At 42.7% G+C, this 16,343-nt stretch overlaps 1 protein-coding gene across 2 annotated transcripts; it reads right to left on the bottom strand.

Annotated features, from left to right (window-relative positions):
* Positions 1 to 2,301: 2,301 nt before the first annotated feature.
* On the bottom strand, positions 2,302 to 8,930 carry LOC123103475 (lipid phosphate phosphatase 2). 2 transcript variants are annotated; one of them, XM_044525075.1, is made up of 8 exons: positions 8,636 to 8,930; positions 4,649 to 4,870; positions 4,457 to 4,544; positions 4,273 to 4,382; positions 4,046 to 4,139; positions 3,109 to 3,297; positions 2,941 to 3,000; positions 2,302 to 2,854 (listed from the first exon to the last, which is right to left on the bottom strand). In XM_044525075.1, the coding sequence occupies exons 2-8, from the start codon at positions 4,862 to 4,864 to the stop codon at positions 2,673 to 2,675; spliced, it is 939 nt and encodes a 312-aa protein (XP_044381010.1). In that variant the 5' UTR covers positions 4,865 to 4,870; positions 8,636 to 8,930; the 3' UTR covers positions 2,302 to 2,672. The 2 variants fall into 2 exon arrangements, with proteins under 2 accessions (XP_044381010.1, XP_044381011.1); XM_044525076.1 differs by lacking the exon at positions 8,636 to 8,930 and adding an exon at positions 7,991 to 8,203.
* Between the last annotated feature and the right edge of the window lie 7,413 nt (positions 8,931 to 16,343).

Raw genomic sequence — 16,343 nt, forward strand, 5'->3', positions numbered from 1 at the left:
TCTGAATCTAGGAAAAATCATCTGTACCAGTTACTGTCGTTCCAAGGCGCCTAGCTTAGAATTCCTACCTCGAGATCTGCCGGATTTAGCTCCATCAGTGTGACAGAAGGTGGAGAAAATTCTGTGTGTGAAACCGCTTATGGCGGTAAGAAATTAGAGGTGGCTTTCAAAACCGCCTCCGCTATGTCGAGTATTAGCACATGCTTTGAGGTAGATCCAGGAACCACCAGCTGCCCATGTACCAAAACTGCCTGATTATGTGCTAGTCAACCGTCTTCCTTCGTGTCTAAATTTTGGTAGAGGTCATCATGCACCTGACCCCTTGCTTCACACGCAACTCGCTTCGCGATCTTCTTTCCACCTTGTACTTTTCTATGTTGTCTACACTCTCGTCTAGGTGTAGGCATGTGAAACATTCTTTCTTCTCCTTAATAGTCTTATGGACATCATCTTTCCACCAACATGTATCTTTAGCTCCGCTTCTACTTCCCTTGGTCACCCTAAACTCCTTTGAAGTCACCTTCCTTCCCATATTAATCCATATATTGTTTGCATCACCCCCTTCCTCCCAAGGGCACTCCTTAATAACCCTCTCCTTAAGGGCATGAGTTGCCTCCCTTTGAGTTTACACCACTTCATTCTAACACAACTATATTCGGGCATGTGATTTTTCTATGACAAAGTGTTGTACAACTAAGTCTAAGCAACAGAACCAATAACGGTTTTGTAGGTTTGATTCAACCAGTTTGATCAGCGAGTCACTCATAGATTATGTGGATGAACTATGTAATCTCGAGTTGACTTACAAAATAGTTTATTTATTCATAAATGTGCTTCTCAAAAATTGTTCGTGACTTACAAAATAGTTTATTCATTAATAAAATGTTAGTGGATTCAAAAAATGATCATCCATTTCAAAAAATGTTCGTTAAATCAAAAAAAAAGATTCGTGAATTTTAAAAATTGTTCCACCAATTTCCATAAAAATGTTCGTCGATTCTAGAAACATTTGCCGATTCAAGAAAATAGTTTATAAAATGTTCAGATTTTTTTAAAAAAATTTGCAAATAGTGTAAAATGTTCATAAATTCAAAAGATGTTCTTGATTTTAGAAAATGTTTGAAAATTTGTTAAAGGGTTCATGAATTTGAAAAATGTTCACGATTTCAAAAATGTGCACAAGTTTAAAAACATTCATGATTTCACGAAATTGAGAGTGATAGCGTATCTCGGTGATGCAGCAAAATGTGATCATGGCCATTGAAGATTATGAAAAGAAATTCTCCCGTTGCAACGCATAGGCCCTTTTGCTAGTTCAATACAAAATATGTACCCTACCATACAGATGACCTCCTGCATAGAGCTCTAGAACAAGATTACCAATATTATCTAACAAGCCAAAATAAAATAAAAAACACGAACGCATTCAAGCCAAATATGTCATATTTGTAATTGTTGCGGATGACACTTGCAGTTATTTATCAACTGTACGGGCACTACCTGATGAACTGATCGGAGTACATTACAAACAAGCAATATAAACAACTTCACCGCTACACCAGAAAAGCATGCTGTTGCTTTGCCACACAAACAACAAAAGACACAGAGTCGTGTATTCCGCCGCGACGCGATCTGTGCATATTCCAGTAGCTACTTGCCCTGGTCGTGTACGTTGGCATAACCTGGAGCTGGAGAAGCATGAGGAGGAGGGACAAGAGCAGCCGGCGCTGGTGGTGGTGGTGGTGGATAGCTGTCAGCCGGCGCCGGCGCCTGCGCCGCCTCCGGCACCGGAGAAGGGCGAGATGGCTTCTCGCCACAGCAGCTGAGCCGTAAATCGCCAAGGCAGGAGAGCTTGCCAGATGTGTTCCCCATGTATATGCCCTCCCCGTATGGAATGTATGATAATTGCTCTCTCCAGTCCAGTCGCTATATATTGGATGCCAAAATCAAAGATTAATGCAAGATAATACGAAGGCAGCATCGCATTCTCTCGTCACTCAGAGCACGAAACTCCCAAGCGCTTGGCTTGGCGACTTGGACTGAAAAAAAAGTGCTCTTTTGCCAAAAAAAATATATAAAAAGAACACCAAGGCACACACTCGAGTTGAATATAATGTCATCCATGTGAACTGAATGTGGTTCCAGGCCCTACTTCTTAACAACAACATGCAATGGAACTTTACCCGACTACAGCTTTGCAATGGGTTATCCATTCCAGTCCCGGTCCGACCAGCTTAGCAGCCAGCAAGTCTTTGCTTCTGGCTTCATCACCGTGCAGACAACCAAACTTCACACTTCGCGTAACAAGTCAAGTAGTCAACCATGTATACATACTGCTTGCTCAAGAGCAAGAAGATCAACAACCATCCTCAGGGGCTCAGGGGGCAGAGAGAGCAAGAAATAATGCAACATGTTCACCGGCGTGGACGACGAAGCACTCCACTAGGTAATGTACAGCTGATCCTTACGAGGCTAACTATCCAGTTAACACAAACCAAACCTCTATTAAACACTGAAAACCCATACAGAGGTTGACGAAACGACAGCTCTACAATACACCAAACTGTGCATGAGAAAACAGCTGCTCTCCCCTGCCATGTGCATCGGAAACAAGCCCATGAAGAAGGTCAGGACGATCATGGTACTTTGGGTAGTCGTCTGATCCGGTCCTCCTAGTTTCCGTATCTCCTGCCAGACTCCATGGTGTCGAGAATAGGACTCGTGTCTCTTAGGGCGATCCCGCCCTGACCTTCCCCTTCTTCAGTCTCCGTGGGTGGTCGCACACTGAAGGAGTTTGCAATGCCGCTGTTGCGCGCCTCGGCTAGCTGGAGGGTGTATGCGTGAGGCCACAGTCCTGCAATGCAAATTGTTACTGTTATCACTGAAAAACATGGAGGAACACAAAAATCGATAAGTAATAAAACAGGTAAAAGGAGGCACCATCTGCATCATAAGGGTATGGGAAAAATTGCAGGTAGCAAAATGAAGCCACTGTGAGACCTGCAAAGGGAACAGGGAACAGCAGGAGAAGAAAATAATTATAGGCATTTTTAGAAAAAATATAGAAGGTCACCTATGTGAATTTACAGAACTACGAAAATGGCAAACCTAAAACAGCTCCTGCAACCACATCTTGCCAGTGATGCCAGTAGTCATCCACTCGAGAAACAGCAACAAGTGCAGCAGTAAGTAGAGGCAGAACAATAATACAAAGCTTTGCAATATGACCTTTACGGTCAAAAACTGCGATTTTCCCAGTCAAGTACCACGTAAGGAAGCCTAGGCCGGCAAAAGACCCTGGAATAGATTAACACAAGGTGAAAGAGAACACAGTTATTAGATGATCAAACCATGACCTATTTGACAGAATTGTAACAGCACTGCCATAGATGCTAGATGTGCCTAATGAAAGACTGCGCCTTGACGTACCCGACCTCAGATATTGAATTGGCCTAAAAACTTTTTGCTTTTACTTAGAAATGCTTCTGACTGGACTTGTATTTCACCACAGGGCATGTTTCAACTACAACCTTGAGACAAGGCTAAGACTAGGCCAATTTTGTGGGGTCTCTAATCAAACACATGACTGATGTGCATTGTCTAATCAAACTAATCACACAGCTGCTCCTACACCAAGCAGCAACCAAGCATCTAAACTGGAAGGTGGCACGCCGCACTTTCATGCCTGCCACTTCCTGGTTCACTGCAAATCACACCAAAGTGGCCAGTGCACCAGGCTGTCTCGTGCCCAATTGTGGCCTAGCCACCTGTGGCCCAATTGTGGCCTAGCCACCTGTCCGAGCTCCCCTGATTCCATGACTGCCACTAAGCCAGCCACCACAAGCAGCCCAACCAACCACAAAACAACAGGTAGCCATCACGGACTGTGTCAAAAGGATTATCACAAGGGTGTAAAAAACGGGCTCAAGTATGTAATGGAGTTTTAAAGAAAGAATGCTCAGGCATAGCTGACCAACAAATGCTTGACACCAATATTACCAAAGGAAACATTAGGTATTACTTAAGTATTCAGGTCATCACTTACATGATGAGTGTCCACTTGGGAAGCTTTTGTGACCTTCTTTGATGACACTCTTCTCTCCATGGCACAGAACACCAGTAGTGACATTATCATAAAGCTGAAAACAGGGTCATTCGATGAGTTTTGGTCAATTTAGACTCCATACATGATAAGAACAACTGAACAGTGGGCAGGTCAACAAAGATGGACTTGTGGCTGAAAAAGGTGAAGTTCTCGGGTAGTAATCTTACATCCTTTCCATCTGGGAAACAGCGCCAGAAGAAATCAGGACGTGGTCGGCCAACTCCATCCTTAATTGCATCAGTAATCACCGCAGTTATGAGCACCGAATAAAGAATACCTAAATATGTGTTTCAAATTATTTCTTGTACATACATTATAAACATATTCATAAGCCCAAGAATATGTAAATACCCAGTATGCCATGGTGCAAATCATAGATATTCTTCTTCTTGAAGTAAATTCCACCAAAGATGACACATGGCAAGACAATTCCAATGAGCTGCAAATCAGGTGAGTTACAAAATTGGAACTATCTTTTGAATGGCACACAAAATGATGTAAGTAGTGAGAAAAAAGTCCAAAATTAGCAGCACAAGAACACACCGGAACAGCCCAAAAGGGCACAGTATTGCCCTTTAATGGATATCTCAAGTCAGTCATCATGTCCTTCCCAATGAAGCGGTGAAAAGGCTCAATTATATTCAACAGTCCATCTATGACAGCAAGGAGGAGAAGTATTATCCAGTCATACATGTGGAGTCTTGCCACTTTGGCTCCATGGGACTTTATAGTGTAACATCCTAACTGGATATCCGCCATTATGTCCTATAAATAACAAAGACAAAGGGAGCAAGACAAGAATTGGTGAGTAAAGTTGCAATAATTACAAGATAGACTGGATGTAATGCAGCTATGAATAATGAAATAGAAGATAAAAAATCAAAAAGAATTAATATCAAAAATAGGAGCACAAATACTTGCAGTTGTAGCATTACAAATGAAGACAGTGTTACTCTGCTTGACTGGCTTTTGTATATAATTATCTATCCCTTTATTTCATTAGTTTAATCATAGCAAATAGTGCTCCTACAATTCCAAATAAGTTGCGAGCTTGACTGGAAAATGATTATATTTATAGGCTATAGTTTCCAATTATCAAACATTAGCGTCTCATATAAAACTAGTAATACTGTAATACTATTTTACGCATAAACACGGTGATTAAGGAATGTCAAATCAAAAACATGACAGCCCAAAGAGCCCACTGTAGCGAGCATGAAAATCCTCGCACAATCAAATTTGAAGTAATAAAATAATTATGAGAAAGCCATTATCAGCATAATTTATCACCTGGGCAAAATATGCAGGCTATAACTACAAACCACAGTAGATAAAAAGTTTGTTCTCATAGTAAACATCACAACCCAAAGGTTCTACCCTAGGAAGCATGAAGACCAAGTCAAGTTCCTAACATAGAACCACTTCAGAGGGCCAGTATAACCAATTCAACATGATATATCTAGGACTTAGTTATATCAATTTGGAGTGCTGGCTACAACTTGCAAAACATCACATTACACTGAGGCGTGCAGGGATACCATAATGAATATTTCCAGGAAAGTAGCATGTTCCAAAAAAATCAGTACAAGGTCGGTTAGTCTACTAATATTGATGATCACTAACAAACAATTAATATCCAACTTATGGAATGTCAACAAAACCCTGAAACCTCTGAGATTTGGGTAACAATTCACAATAATCAGAAATGTAATTAAATACCAGGACATCTAATCTGTTGCTGCCAACTAAACAGTAAGGTTGCATCCCTCCCATTGTAATCATTTGTTAAGTCAACAAAACAAGAGTTGAATGTTGATAGGGGCTTGGGACATCCATCGACCTCCAATTAAGGTGATAATTAGAAAGTGCTAATCCTAGTCCAGGAATCTGGAGAGCTGACAACATAACAAGTCACCCGCAAAAAAAAGTCTGCGCAACTAATATGATTATTAAGTTCCAGGATAAGTGGGATGGTGGAAAACTGGCCCTCGCATCGCTCTCTCTTGAGCAACTCGAGGATGACCCAAACTCTAGCCCCAGCCTCTCGAGAGCAACTCGAAGGTTGGCCCGCGTGGCTCTTGGTGACAGTGGCAGTGATGTTCCCTCCTGGTGCGCTCCTCTTGCAGGGCCAGAAACCAGGGCGGCGGCCCTGGAAGGCGGGCTGCACGGACTGCTCCCTGGTGACAGCAGTGTTGGCTGCTTTCCTTGTCCATGTGGGCAGTGGGTGGTCCTAACAAGGACGGCACAGTACGCCGATGAAAGCTATGCCTTTGGGTGTTGCGTCCCTCTTGGGGGCTTCACCGCAGTTCTTCCATCCCCTTTCAGAGTCCCAAGTGACAACCCATGTCCATCTTGTCAGGCTCGGTGGCGGCGCAACGCAACATTACCCCTCCTGGCATGCCACCAGAGATCCCAATTCCCTTCTGGGTGTGGTGTGATGGCTTCTTCGGCAGGCATGGATGGTGACTTGGAGCATCTTCGGTTCGAGATGATGGTGGCAGTTGGTGACGTTGTGCTGTCTCTTCATGTGAATACGTCGGCAGTTGCCCCAGTCCCTTCTGCTTGCTCGCAGAGTCGCGCTCCTCCGTCCGGAGCAAGTTTGATAGAGCGTTGCATCGTGGTCCAGTGATTTTATCCAGGGGATGTCGGTTCGCTTGTGGTCGGCTCCTTTTGGTGCTTCCTGTTGTGCCTATGCAGCTCCTGTGCTTTAGCATGGTCTTCTTTGATCTGCTTTGAAAGAGGGTTGCCTCAACACCATGTATCCTTCGGCCGTGTTGCTTATAAAACAGGATGAAAGCCTATTCTCTAAAAATTATCATGTCCCACAGATAACAGATGAAACCAACATCAAGCAGTGATAGCGTTTGACATATAAATTTCACTCTTGATTCTTCTTAAACTCAGGAGACCAGAAATATTTTTTAAATCGCTAAGCTCAAATAAGTACCAGTACAAGTCTACAACTGTGTGAAAGAATATGCAAAACTTAAGATGCCATTCAGTTGATAGAAACTAAATGGCTTGGAATTCTTTTAGAGATGTCAGCAGCAACTTACTGGCCCATATCTAAGTTACAAATTATTTCTACTCATAATCCTGTCTTGGTGTATTCATTATTTCACACAATTATTCTCTTTATGTAACTGGTTCCTAAACAGTTGATAGTTCCCTATATGACTTCACATCACAAAAGAATAGAAAGGCCTGCATGATCTATAAAAATATGATAGGAAGGATGAACGCAAACTAGCAATGGAGAAAACAGGGATATTGTAATATAGACTAGAATTGAATCCTGGTATAGACAAGCTACTCTGATCATATTAAGGATTGCAGAAACAAGAAGGGCTTGGTAGGGCTAATATTGCAGTTCGAGTCTTCTAGGAATATAAATGTTTCTGATTTAGGTGCTCGAAATTACTCAACGTATTAAAATGCTTATCATATGGAAGAAGCAGAGCTTGAATATTCATATGCAATCACAGAGGTTTGGACATAACAACAATGGTACAGCCAGCATCGGTGTTCTGCTATGAATGCAAATTTTTGCTTTATTTCTTCCATCACTTGAGAAAAGATCTAAGAATGCAAGTTTACTATGTAGTATTCATAAAACAGTGAAAGAAGACTGTAAATATAATTTGTAAAGATCTGACCGTCAGCATCACTATACATGAAAGACTGCAAAGATTGAAATATTAAACGGTCAAATAAACCGGAACAACATGGAAATCTTCCTTGTGACCAAACAACTAAACGAATTTAGGGTGAAAATCCAACTAGTTGAAGCTGACAAACCCAAGGAGTAAACAGAATCATGCATGAACAAAACAAACTGTTGACTATAAGCTCTTAATGATCCAGAAATCAACACACTGCATGTACCTCCGAAACTGAGAAAACACAGTGCCAATCGCTGAACAGAACTGTGGAAGCCTCAGTGTAACCAGAACTCCCAAGTCACAGAACAAATAATGTTTGGCCCTTGCTTTAGTCCTGAACAGGCCAGCTTCGAAGCTAATAGACAAAACTCGTTCGGCTGATTCGACCACTTGACCCTTGAAACACTGGAAACGGTTGGCTCGACGTCGAAATTTCCAAGCCAACTGGCAGTAAAGATTGAACGGGTACGGCCTAGAGCAGCTAGCTATCTATTGCTGGTACGTACTATATATCACTTTAAAGATCGTCCGTCGGTGGAGCGGTTGTTTGCCCACTGCCGCTTGACTCTAGCCTCTAGGGGGGCGGCCGTACCAATGTTTGGCACCAAACCCTGTTGACGCGGTTAGCAGGGCCCGATTCTGCGCCCTGCACAGTACGAACCTAACCAAAACCATGGAGTGGGTGGACTGGATTTCTGAAGCAGCAGCACACTCGCAGCGGGGATAATAAACAAGTACTAGAATTAAAGGAAAAGAAGGAGGGGATTCGGATGGATTGCCCCCGGGTGCAGCGAAGGAGATACGATGCTCCGGAACAAAAACAAAAAAAAATCCGAACTCGAGGAACAATCAGGACAGCGTTCCTTACCGACGCGAGAAGGAACCGAGCGGAGTCGGATCTCCAGCGCTCCGCCCTGGAGGATGCCGGGGAGAAGACGGTGCTCCGCGCCGCCGGCGACGGTGGGGCGCGCCGGGTGGATTGCGGGACTGGGAAAGAGGAGGAGACGAGGGTTGGTGAGGGGATTATTAGTGGTTGCTTTGTCCTCTTGTTTTTGAGGAAAAGTCGAGAGGGCAATTTTGCTTTTCAAATGATTTTGAATCTACTCTACAGTGTGCTGTATATGAAACCGTCTGGTAGTGTTGTGGTGGGCGGCGGTGTGGGCCCAGACAAACGCTTGAGAGTTGAGGCCTGTCCAGATACCCGAGACGACAGCCTTTGTTGACTGCTGCTATGGGGCGCGTGCCGCCGTGCGAGAACGACCACAGCCAATGGTTTTACTACCCAATTTTGAATGAATTTTATCCTCTCTTGTTCTAGATTTGCCACAGCTGTGACGTCTAACGGAAATTTAGTATTTCAAAAATATGTATGTCAAGCATGAAAAAAGCTCATCATTCCTCAGCACGCTCTAGCAGTTCGCTATGCACTCGAGCTTCTCCACGCGAATATGTCCAAACTATCCTAGATAATGTTGGACAAACTTGTCTCTAATCGATGATATCGCAACTCCATCGCAAAATAAAAAAAAATGATATCCCAACCCTATTTTGTACTTTTTTTTAGGAATGCCTTTATGGCTCACTTTATTGCTTAAATCAGAGATACATCATCGATTAATAAAGACAAAATAAAGCTAGAAAGTTCCTCAACCCACACATCTGGTGATCATCACAATCTTTAGCTAGAGAATGGGCGACTAAATTGGCCTTCTTTGGACAATGAACAAAGCTAACTTTAGTAAAAAAAAAATGATTGAACAAGGATATCTTCGTATATGGGAGCAGCTGCCATTTCATAATCCCGTACTTCCTTGTTTCTTTTTATCTATTTAAAGTCAAACTACATAAAGTTGGGCCAAATTTATCTAAGAAAATAGCAACATTTATAATACAAAAGTTATATAGTATGAAAATTAATTTCATGCTGCATCTAAGATATTGATTTTATATTATGAATGTTGACATTTTTTCTTATGTAGTTGGTCAAACTTTATGAAAGTTTGACTTTGCACAAACTTTATATGCAAACTAAAAAGAAACAGAGGGAGTATATCATCATTTCTGACTCGGTCCTTTCTCGTGTGGCCACACATCCATCTTAATATGTGCATGTCCACCACACTTATCTGTTGAACGTTTCACCTTTTAGTCAGTCAACACTCAGCGTCATACAACACTACGGGTCGAATCGTCGTCATATATAACTTGTATTTACCTTTTATAGCACTTTCTTGTCACACAGAATGCCAGAAGTTTGGCGCCACCTCATCCATTTGAATTAGATTCGATGGTTCACATCTTCAACAATATCCCCATCCTTCTGAGCATTGACCCCAAACATCGAAAGGTGTCCTTTTGAAGCACCACATGTCCATCAAGGCTAAACTCCTCCTCCTCCTCGTGCCTAGTAGTACCGAACCACACCTCATGTACTCCGTTTTAGTTCTACTAACTCTAAAACCATTTGATTCTAAGATTTATCTCCCTAGCTCTAACTTCCTATTGACTCCCGACCGGCTATCATCGACTAGCACCACATCATCTGCAAAGAGAATAAACCATGAGATATATCCTTGTACATCCCTTGTGTCCTCGTCCATCACCAAAGCAAAAGGATAAGGGCTCAAAGGTGACCCCTGGTGCAATCCTATTTTAATCGGGAAAGCATCAATGTTGCCATCATTTGTTCGAACACTTGTCACAACATTATCGTACATGTCCTTGATGAGGGTAATATGTAGGGAAACGTAGCATGCAATTTCAAAAAAAAATCCTACGATCACGCAAGATGTATCTAGAAGATGCATAACAACGAGACGGGGAGAGTGTGTCCACGTACCCTCGTAGACCGAAAGCGGAAGCGTTAGGTTAACGCGGTTGATGTAGTCGAACGTCTTCACGATCCAACCGATCCAAGTACCGAACGTACGACACCTCTGTGTTCAGCACACATTCAGCTCGATGACGTTCCTCGAGCTCTTGATCCAGTAGAGGGTCGAGGGTGAGTTCTGACAGCACGACGGCGTGGTGACGGTGATGGTGATGTGATCCGCGCAGAGCTTCACCTAAGCACTACGACGCTATGACCGGAGGAGTAAACTGTGGAGGGGGGCACCGCACACGGCTAAGAGAAATCTTGGTGTGTCTTGGGGGTGCCCCCCGCCCCGTATATAAAGGGGGGAGGAAGAGGTGGCCGGCCCAAAGGGGGCGCGCCAAGGGGGGAGTCCTACTTGGACTCCTAGTCCGAGTCCAAGTAAGATTCGTCCCCCTCCTTCCAATCAACGAAAAGGAAAAGGGGAAAGGAGGGAGAAGGAGAAGGAAAGAGGGGTGTCGCGCCCCCTCCCCTTGTCCAATTCGGATTGGGCAGGGGGGCACCACCTCCCGTGGCCTGCCTCCTCTCCTCCACTATGGCCCATTAGGCCCATTAACTTTCCCGGGGGGTTCCGGTAACCTCCCGGTACTCCGAAAAATCCCCGAACCTTCTCAAACCCATTTCAGTTTCCGTTTATAACCTTCCAATATATCAATCTTTACCTCTTGACCACTTCGAGACTCCTCGTCATGTCCGTGATCTCATCCAGGACTCCGAACAAACTTCGGTCAGCAAAACACATAACTCATAATACAAATCGTCATCGAACCCTACGGGTTCGAGAACTATGTAGACATGACCGAGACACATCTCCGGTCAATAACCAATAGCGGAACCTGGATGCTCATATTGGTTCCTACATATTCTACAAAGATCTTTATCGGTCAAACCGCATAACAACATACGTCATTCCCTTTATCATATGTATGTTACTTTCCCGAGATTCGATCGTCGGTATCCTCATGCCTAGTTCAATCTCGTTACTGGCAAGTCTCTTTACTCGTTCTGTAATGCATCATCCCGCAACTAACTTATTAGTCACATTGCTTGCAAGGCTTATTGTGATGTGCATTACCGAGAGGGCCCATAGATACCTCTCCGATACTCGGAGTGACAAATCCTAATCTCGATCTATGCCAACTCAACAAACACCTTCAGAGACACATGTAGAGCATCTTTATAATCACCCAATTACGTTATGGCTTTTGATAGCACACAAGGTGTTCCTCCGGTATTCGGGAGTTGCATAATCTCATAGTCAGAGGAATATGTATAAGTCATGAAGAAAGCAATACCAATCAAACTAAACGATCATAGTGCTAAGCTAACGGATGGGTCTTGTCCATCACATCATTCTCTAATGATGTGATCTCGTTCATCAAGTGACAACACATGTCTATGGTTAGGAAACTTAACCATATTTGATTAACGAGCTAGTCAAGTAGAGACATACTAGGGACACTCTATTTGTCTATGTATTCACATATGTACTAAGTTTCCGGTTAATACAATTCTAGCATGAATAATAAACATTTATCGTGATATAAGGAAATATAAATAACAACTTTATTATTGCCTCTAGGGCATATTTCCTTCAGTGTCTCACTTGCACTAGAGTTAATGATCTAGTTCACATCGCCATGTGATTTAACACGAACAGTTCACATCACCATGTGACCAACACTCAAAGGGTTTACTAGAGTCAATCATCTAGTTCACATCGCCATGTGATTAACACCCAAAGAGTACTAAGGTGTGATCATGTTTTTCTTGTGAGAGAAGTTTAGTCAACTGGTCTGCCACATTCAGATCCATATGTATTTTACAAATTTCTATGTCTTCATTGCTCTGCATGGAGCTACTCTAGCTAATTGCTCCCACTTTTAATATGTATCCAGATCGGGACTCGGGGTCATCCAGATCAGTGCTAAAGCTTGCATCGACGCAACTCTTTACGATGAACTCTTTATCACCTTCATAGCTGAGAAATATTTCCTTAGTCCTCTAAGGATAATTTTGACCGTTGTCCAGTGATCTACTCCTGGATCATTATTGTACCCCCTTGCCAAACTCATGGCAAGGTACACAATAGGTTTGGTATATAGCATGGCATACTTTATAGAACCTATGGCTGAGGCATAGGGCCTCTATCTATCTTCTATCGTGGTCGGGTTTTGAGTCTTACTCAACTTCATGCCTTACAACTCAGGCAAGAACTCCTTTTTTGACTTATCCATTTTGAACTCCTTCAAAATCTTATCAAGGTATATACTCATTGAAAGTCTTATCAAGTGTCTTGATCTATCTTTATAGATCTTGATGCCCAATATGTAAGTAGCTTCACCGAGGTCTTCCTTTGAAAAACTCCTTTCAGGCACTCCTTTATGCTTTCCAGAAAATTCTACATCATTTCCGATCAACAGTATGTCATTCACATATACCTATCAGAAAGGTTGTAGTGCTCCCACTCACTTTTTTTGTAAATACAGGCTTCACCGCAAGTCTGTATAAAACTATATGCTTTGATCAACTCATCAAAGCGTATATTCCAACTCCGAGATGCTTGCACCAGTCCATAGATGGATCGCTGGAGCTTGCACACTTTGTTAGCACCGTTAGGATCGAGAAAACCTTCTAGTTGCATCATATACAATTCTTATTTAATAAATCCATTAAGGAATACAGTTTTGACATCCATTTGCCAGATTTCATAAAATACAACAACTGTAACATGATTCAGATAGACTTTAAGCATCGATACGAGTGAGAAAATCTCATCGTAGTCAACACCTTGAACTTGTCGAAAAACCTTTTGCGACAATTCGAGCTTTGTAGATAGTAACACTACTATCAGCGTGTGTCTTCCTCTTGAAGATCTATTTATTCTCAATAGCTTGCCGATCATCGGGCAAGTCAATCAAAGTCCATACTTTGTTCTCATACATGGATCCCATCTCAGATTTCATGGCCTCAAGCCATTTCGCGGAATCTGGGCTCATCATCGCTTCCTCATAGTTCGTAGGTTCGTCATGGTCTAGTAACATGACTTCCAGAACAGGATTACCATACCATTCTGGTGCGGACCGTACTCTGGTTGACCTACGAGGTTCGGTAGTAACTTGATCTGAAGTTTCATGATCATCATCATTAGCTTCCTCACTAATTGGTGTAGGAATCACTAGAACTGATTTCTGTGATGAACTACTTTCCAATTCGGGAGAAGGTACAATTACCTTATCAAGTTCTACTTTCCTCCCACTCACTTCTTTTGAGAGAAACTCCTCTAAAAAGGATCCATTCTTAGCAACGAATATCTTGCCTTCGGATCTGTGATAGAAGGTGTACCCAACAATTTCTTTTGGGTATCCTATGAAGATGCACTTTTTCAATTTGGGTTTGAACTTATCAGGCTGGAGCTTTTTCACATAAGCATCGCAGCCCCAAACTTTAAGAAACGACAGCTTAGGTTTCTTGCCAAACCACAGTTTATATGGTGTCGTCTCAACGGATTTCGATGGTGCCCTATTTAACGTGAATGCAACCGTCTCTAAAGCATAACCGCAAAACGATAGCGGTAAATCGGTAAGAGACATCATAGATCGCACCATATCTAATAAAGTATGGTTACGACGTTCGGGCACACCATTACGCTGTGGTGTTTCAGGTGGCGTGAGTTGCGAAACTATTCCACATTGTTTCAAATGAAGACCAAACTCATAACTCAAATATTCTCCTCCACGATCAGATCGTAGAAAATTTATTTTCTTGTTACGATGATTTTCCACTTCACTCTGAAATTCTTTGGACTTTTCAAATGTTTCAGACTTATGTTTCATTAAATAGATATACCCATATCTGCTCAAATTATCTGTGAAGGTTAGAAAATAACGATAGTCGCCGCGAGCCTCAACACTCATCGGACCACATACAATTCCCGGGGGGTTTCGGTAACCTCCCGGTACTCCGAAAATTCCCCGAACCTTCTCGGAACCATTCCGGTGTCCGTTTATAACCTTCCAATATATCAATCTTTACCTCTCAACCATTTCGATACTCCTCGTCATGTTCGTGATATCATCCGGGACTCCAAATAAACTTCAGTCACCAAAACACATAACTCGTAATACAAATCGTCATCGAATGTTAAGCGTGCGGACCCTAAGGGTTTGAGAACTATGTAGACATGACCGAGACACATCTCCGGTCAATAACCAATAGCGGAACCTGGATGCTCATATTGGTTCCTACATATTCTACGAAGATCTTTATCGGTCAAACCACATAACAACATACATCATTCCCTTTGTCATCGGTATGTTACTTGCCCAAGATTCGATCGTCGGTATCCTCATACCTAGTTCAATCTTGTTACTGGCAAGTCTCTTTGCTTGTTCCGTAATGCATCATCCCGCAACTAACTCATTAGTCACATTGCTTGCAAGGCTTATTGTGATGTGCATTACCGAGAGGGCCCATAGATACCTCTCCGATACTCGAAGTGACAAATCCTGAAGGAAATATGCCCTAGAGGCAATAATAAAGTTGTTATTTATATTTCCTTATATCATGATAAATGTTTATTATTCATGCTAGAATTGTATTAACCGGAATACATAGACAAACAGAGTGTCACTAGTATGCCTCTACTTGACTAGCTCGTTGAATCAATGATGGTTATGTTTCCTAACCATAGACATGAGTTGTCATTTGATTAACGAGATCACACCATTAGAGAATGATGTGATTGACTTGACCCATCCGTTAGCTTAGCATGATGATCATTTAGTTTGTTGCTATTGCTTTCTTCATGACTTATACATGTTCCTATGACTATGAGATTATACAACTCCCGAGTACCGGAGGAACACTTTGTTTGCTACCAAACGTCACAACGTAACAGGGTGATTATAAAGGTGCTCTACAGGTGTCTCCGATGGTACTTGTTGAGTTGGCATAGATCAAGATTAGGATTTGTCACTTCGATTGTCGGAGAGGTATCTCTGGGCCCTCTCGATAATGTACATCACAATAAGCCTTGCAAGCAATGTAGCTAATGAGTTAGTTACGAGATGTAACATTACGGAACGAGTAAAGAGACTTGTCGGTAACGAGATTGAACTAGGTATTGAGATACCGACGATCGAATCTCGGGCAAGTAACATACCGATGACAAAGGGAACAACGTATACCGTTATGCGGTTTGACCGATAAAGATCTTCGTAGAATATGTAGGAACCAATATGAGCATCGAGGTTCCGCTATTGGTTATTGACCGGAGACGTGTCTCGGTCATGTCTACATAGTTCTCGAATCCGTAGGGTCCGCACGCTTAACGTTCGGTGACGATCAGTATTATGAGTTTATGTGTTTTGATGAACTGAAGGTAGTTCAGAGTCCCGGATATGATCATGGACATGACGAGGAGTCTCGAAATGGTCGAGACATAAAGATCAATATATAGGAAGCCTATATTTGGACATCGGAATAGTTCCGGGTGAAATCGGGATTTTACCGGAGTACCGGGAGGTTACCGGACCCCCCGGTAAATGTATGGGCATTATTAGGCCATAGTGGAGAGAGAGAGGAGACCAGGGTAGGCCGCGTGCCCCCTCTCCCTCTGGTCCGAATTGGACTAGGAGGGGGGCGGCGCCCCCCTTTCCTTCCTCCCTCTCTCCCCTTCCTTCTCTCCTAGTCCAACTAGGGA

Source organism: Triticum aestivum, chromosome 5A (assembly GCF_018294505.1).
Source record: "Triticum aestivum cultivar Chinese Spring chromosome 5A, IWGSC CS RefSeq v2.1, whole genome shotgun sequence".
NCBI classification, from domain to species: Eukaryota; Viridiplantae; Streptophyta; class Magnoliopsida; order Poales; family Poaceae; genus Triticum; species Triticum aestivum.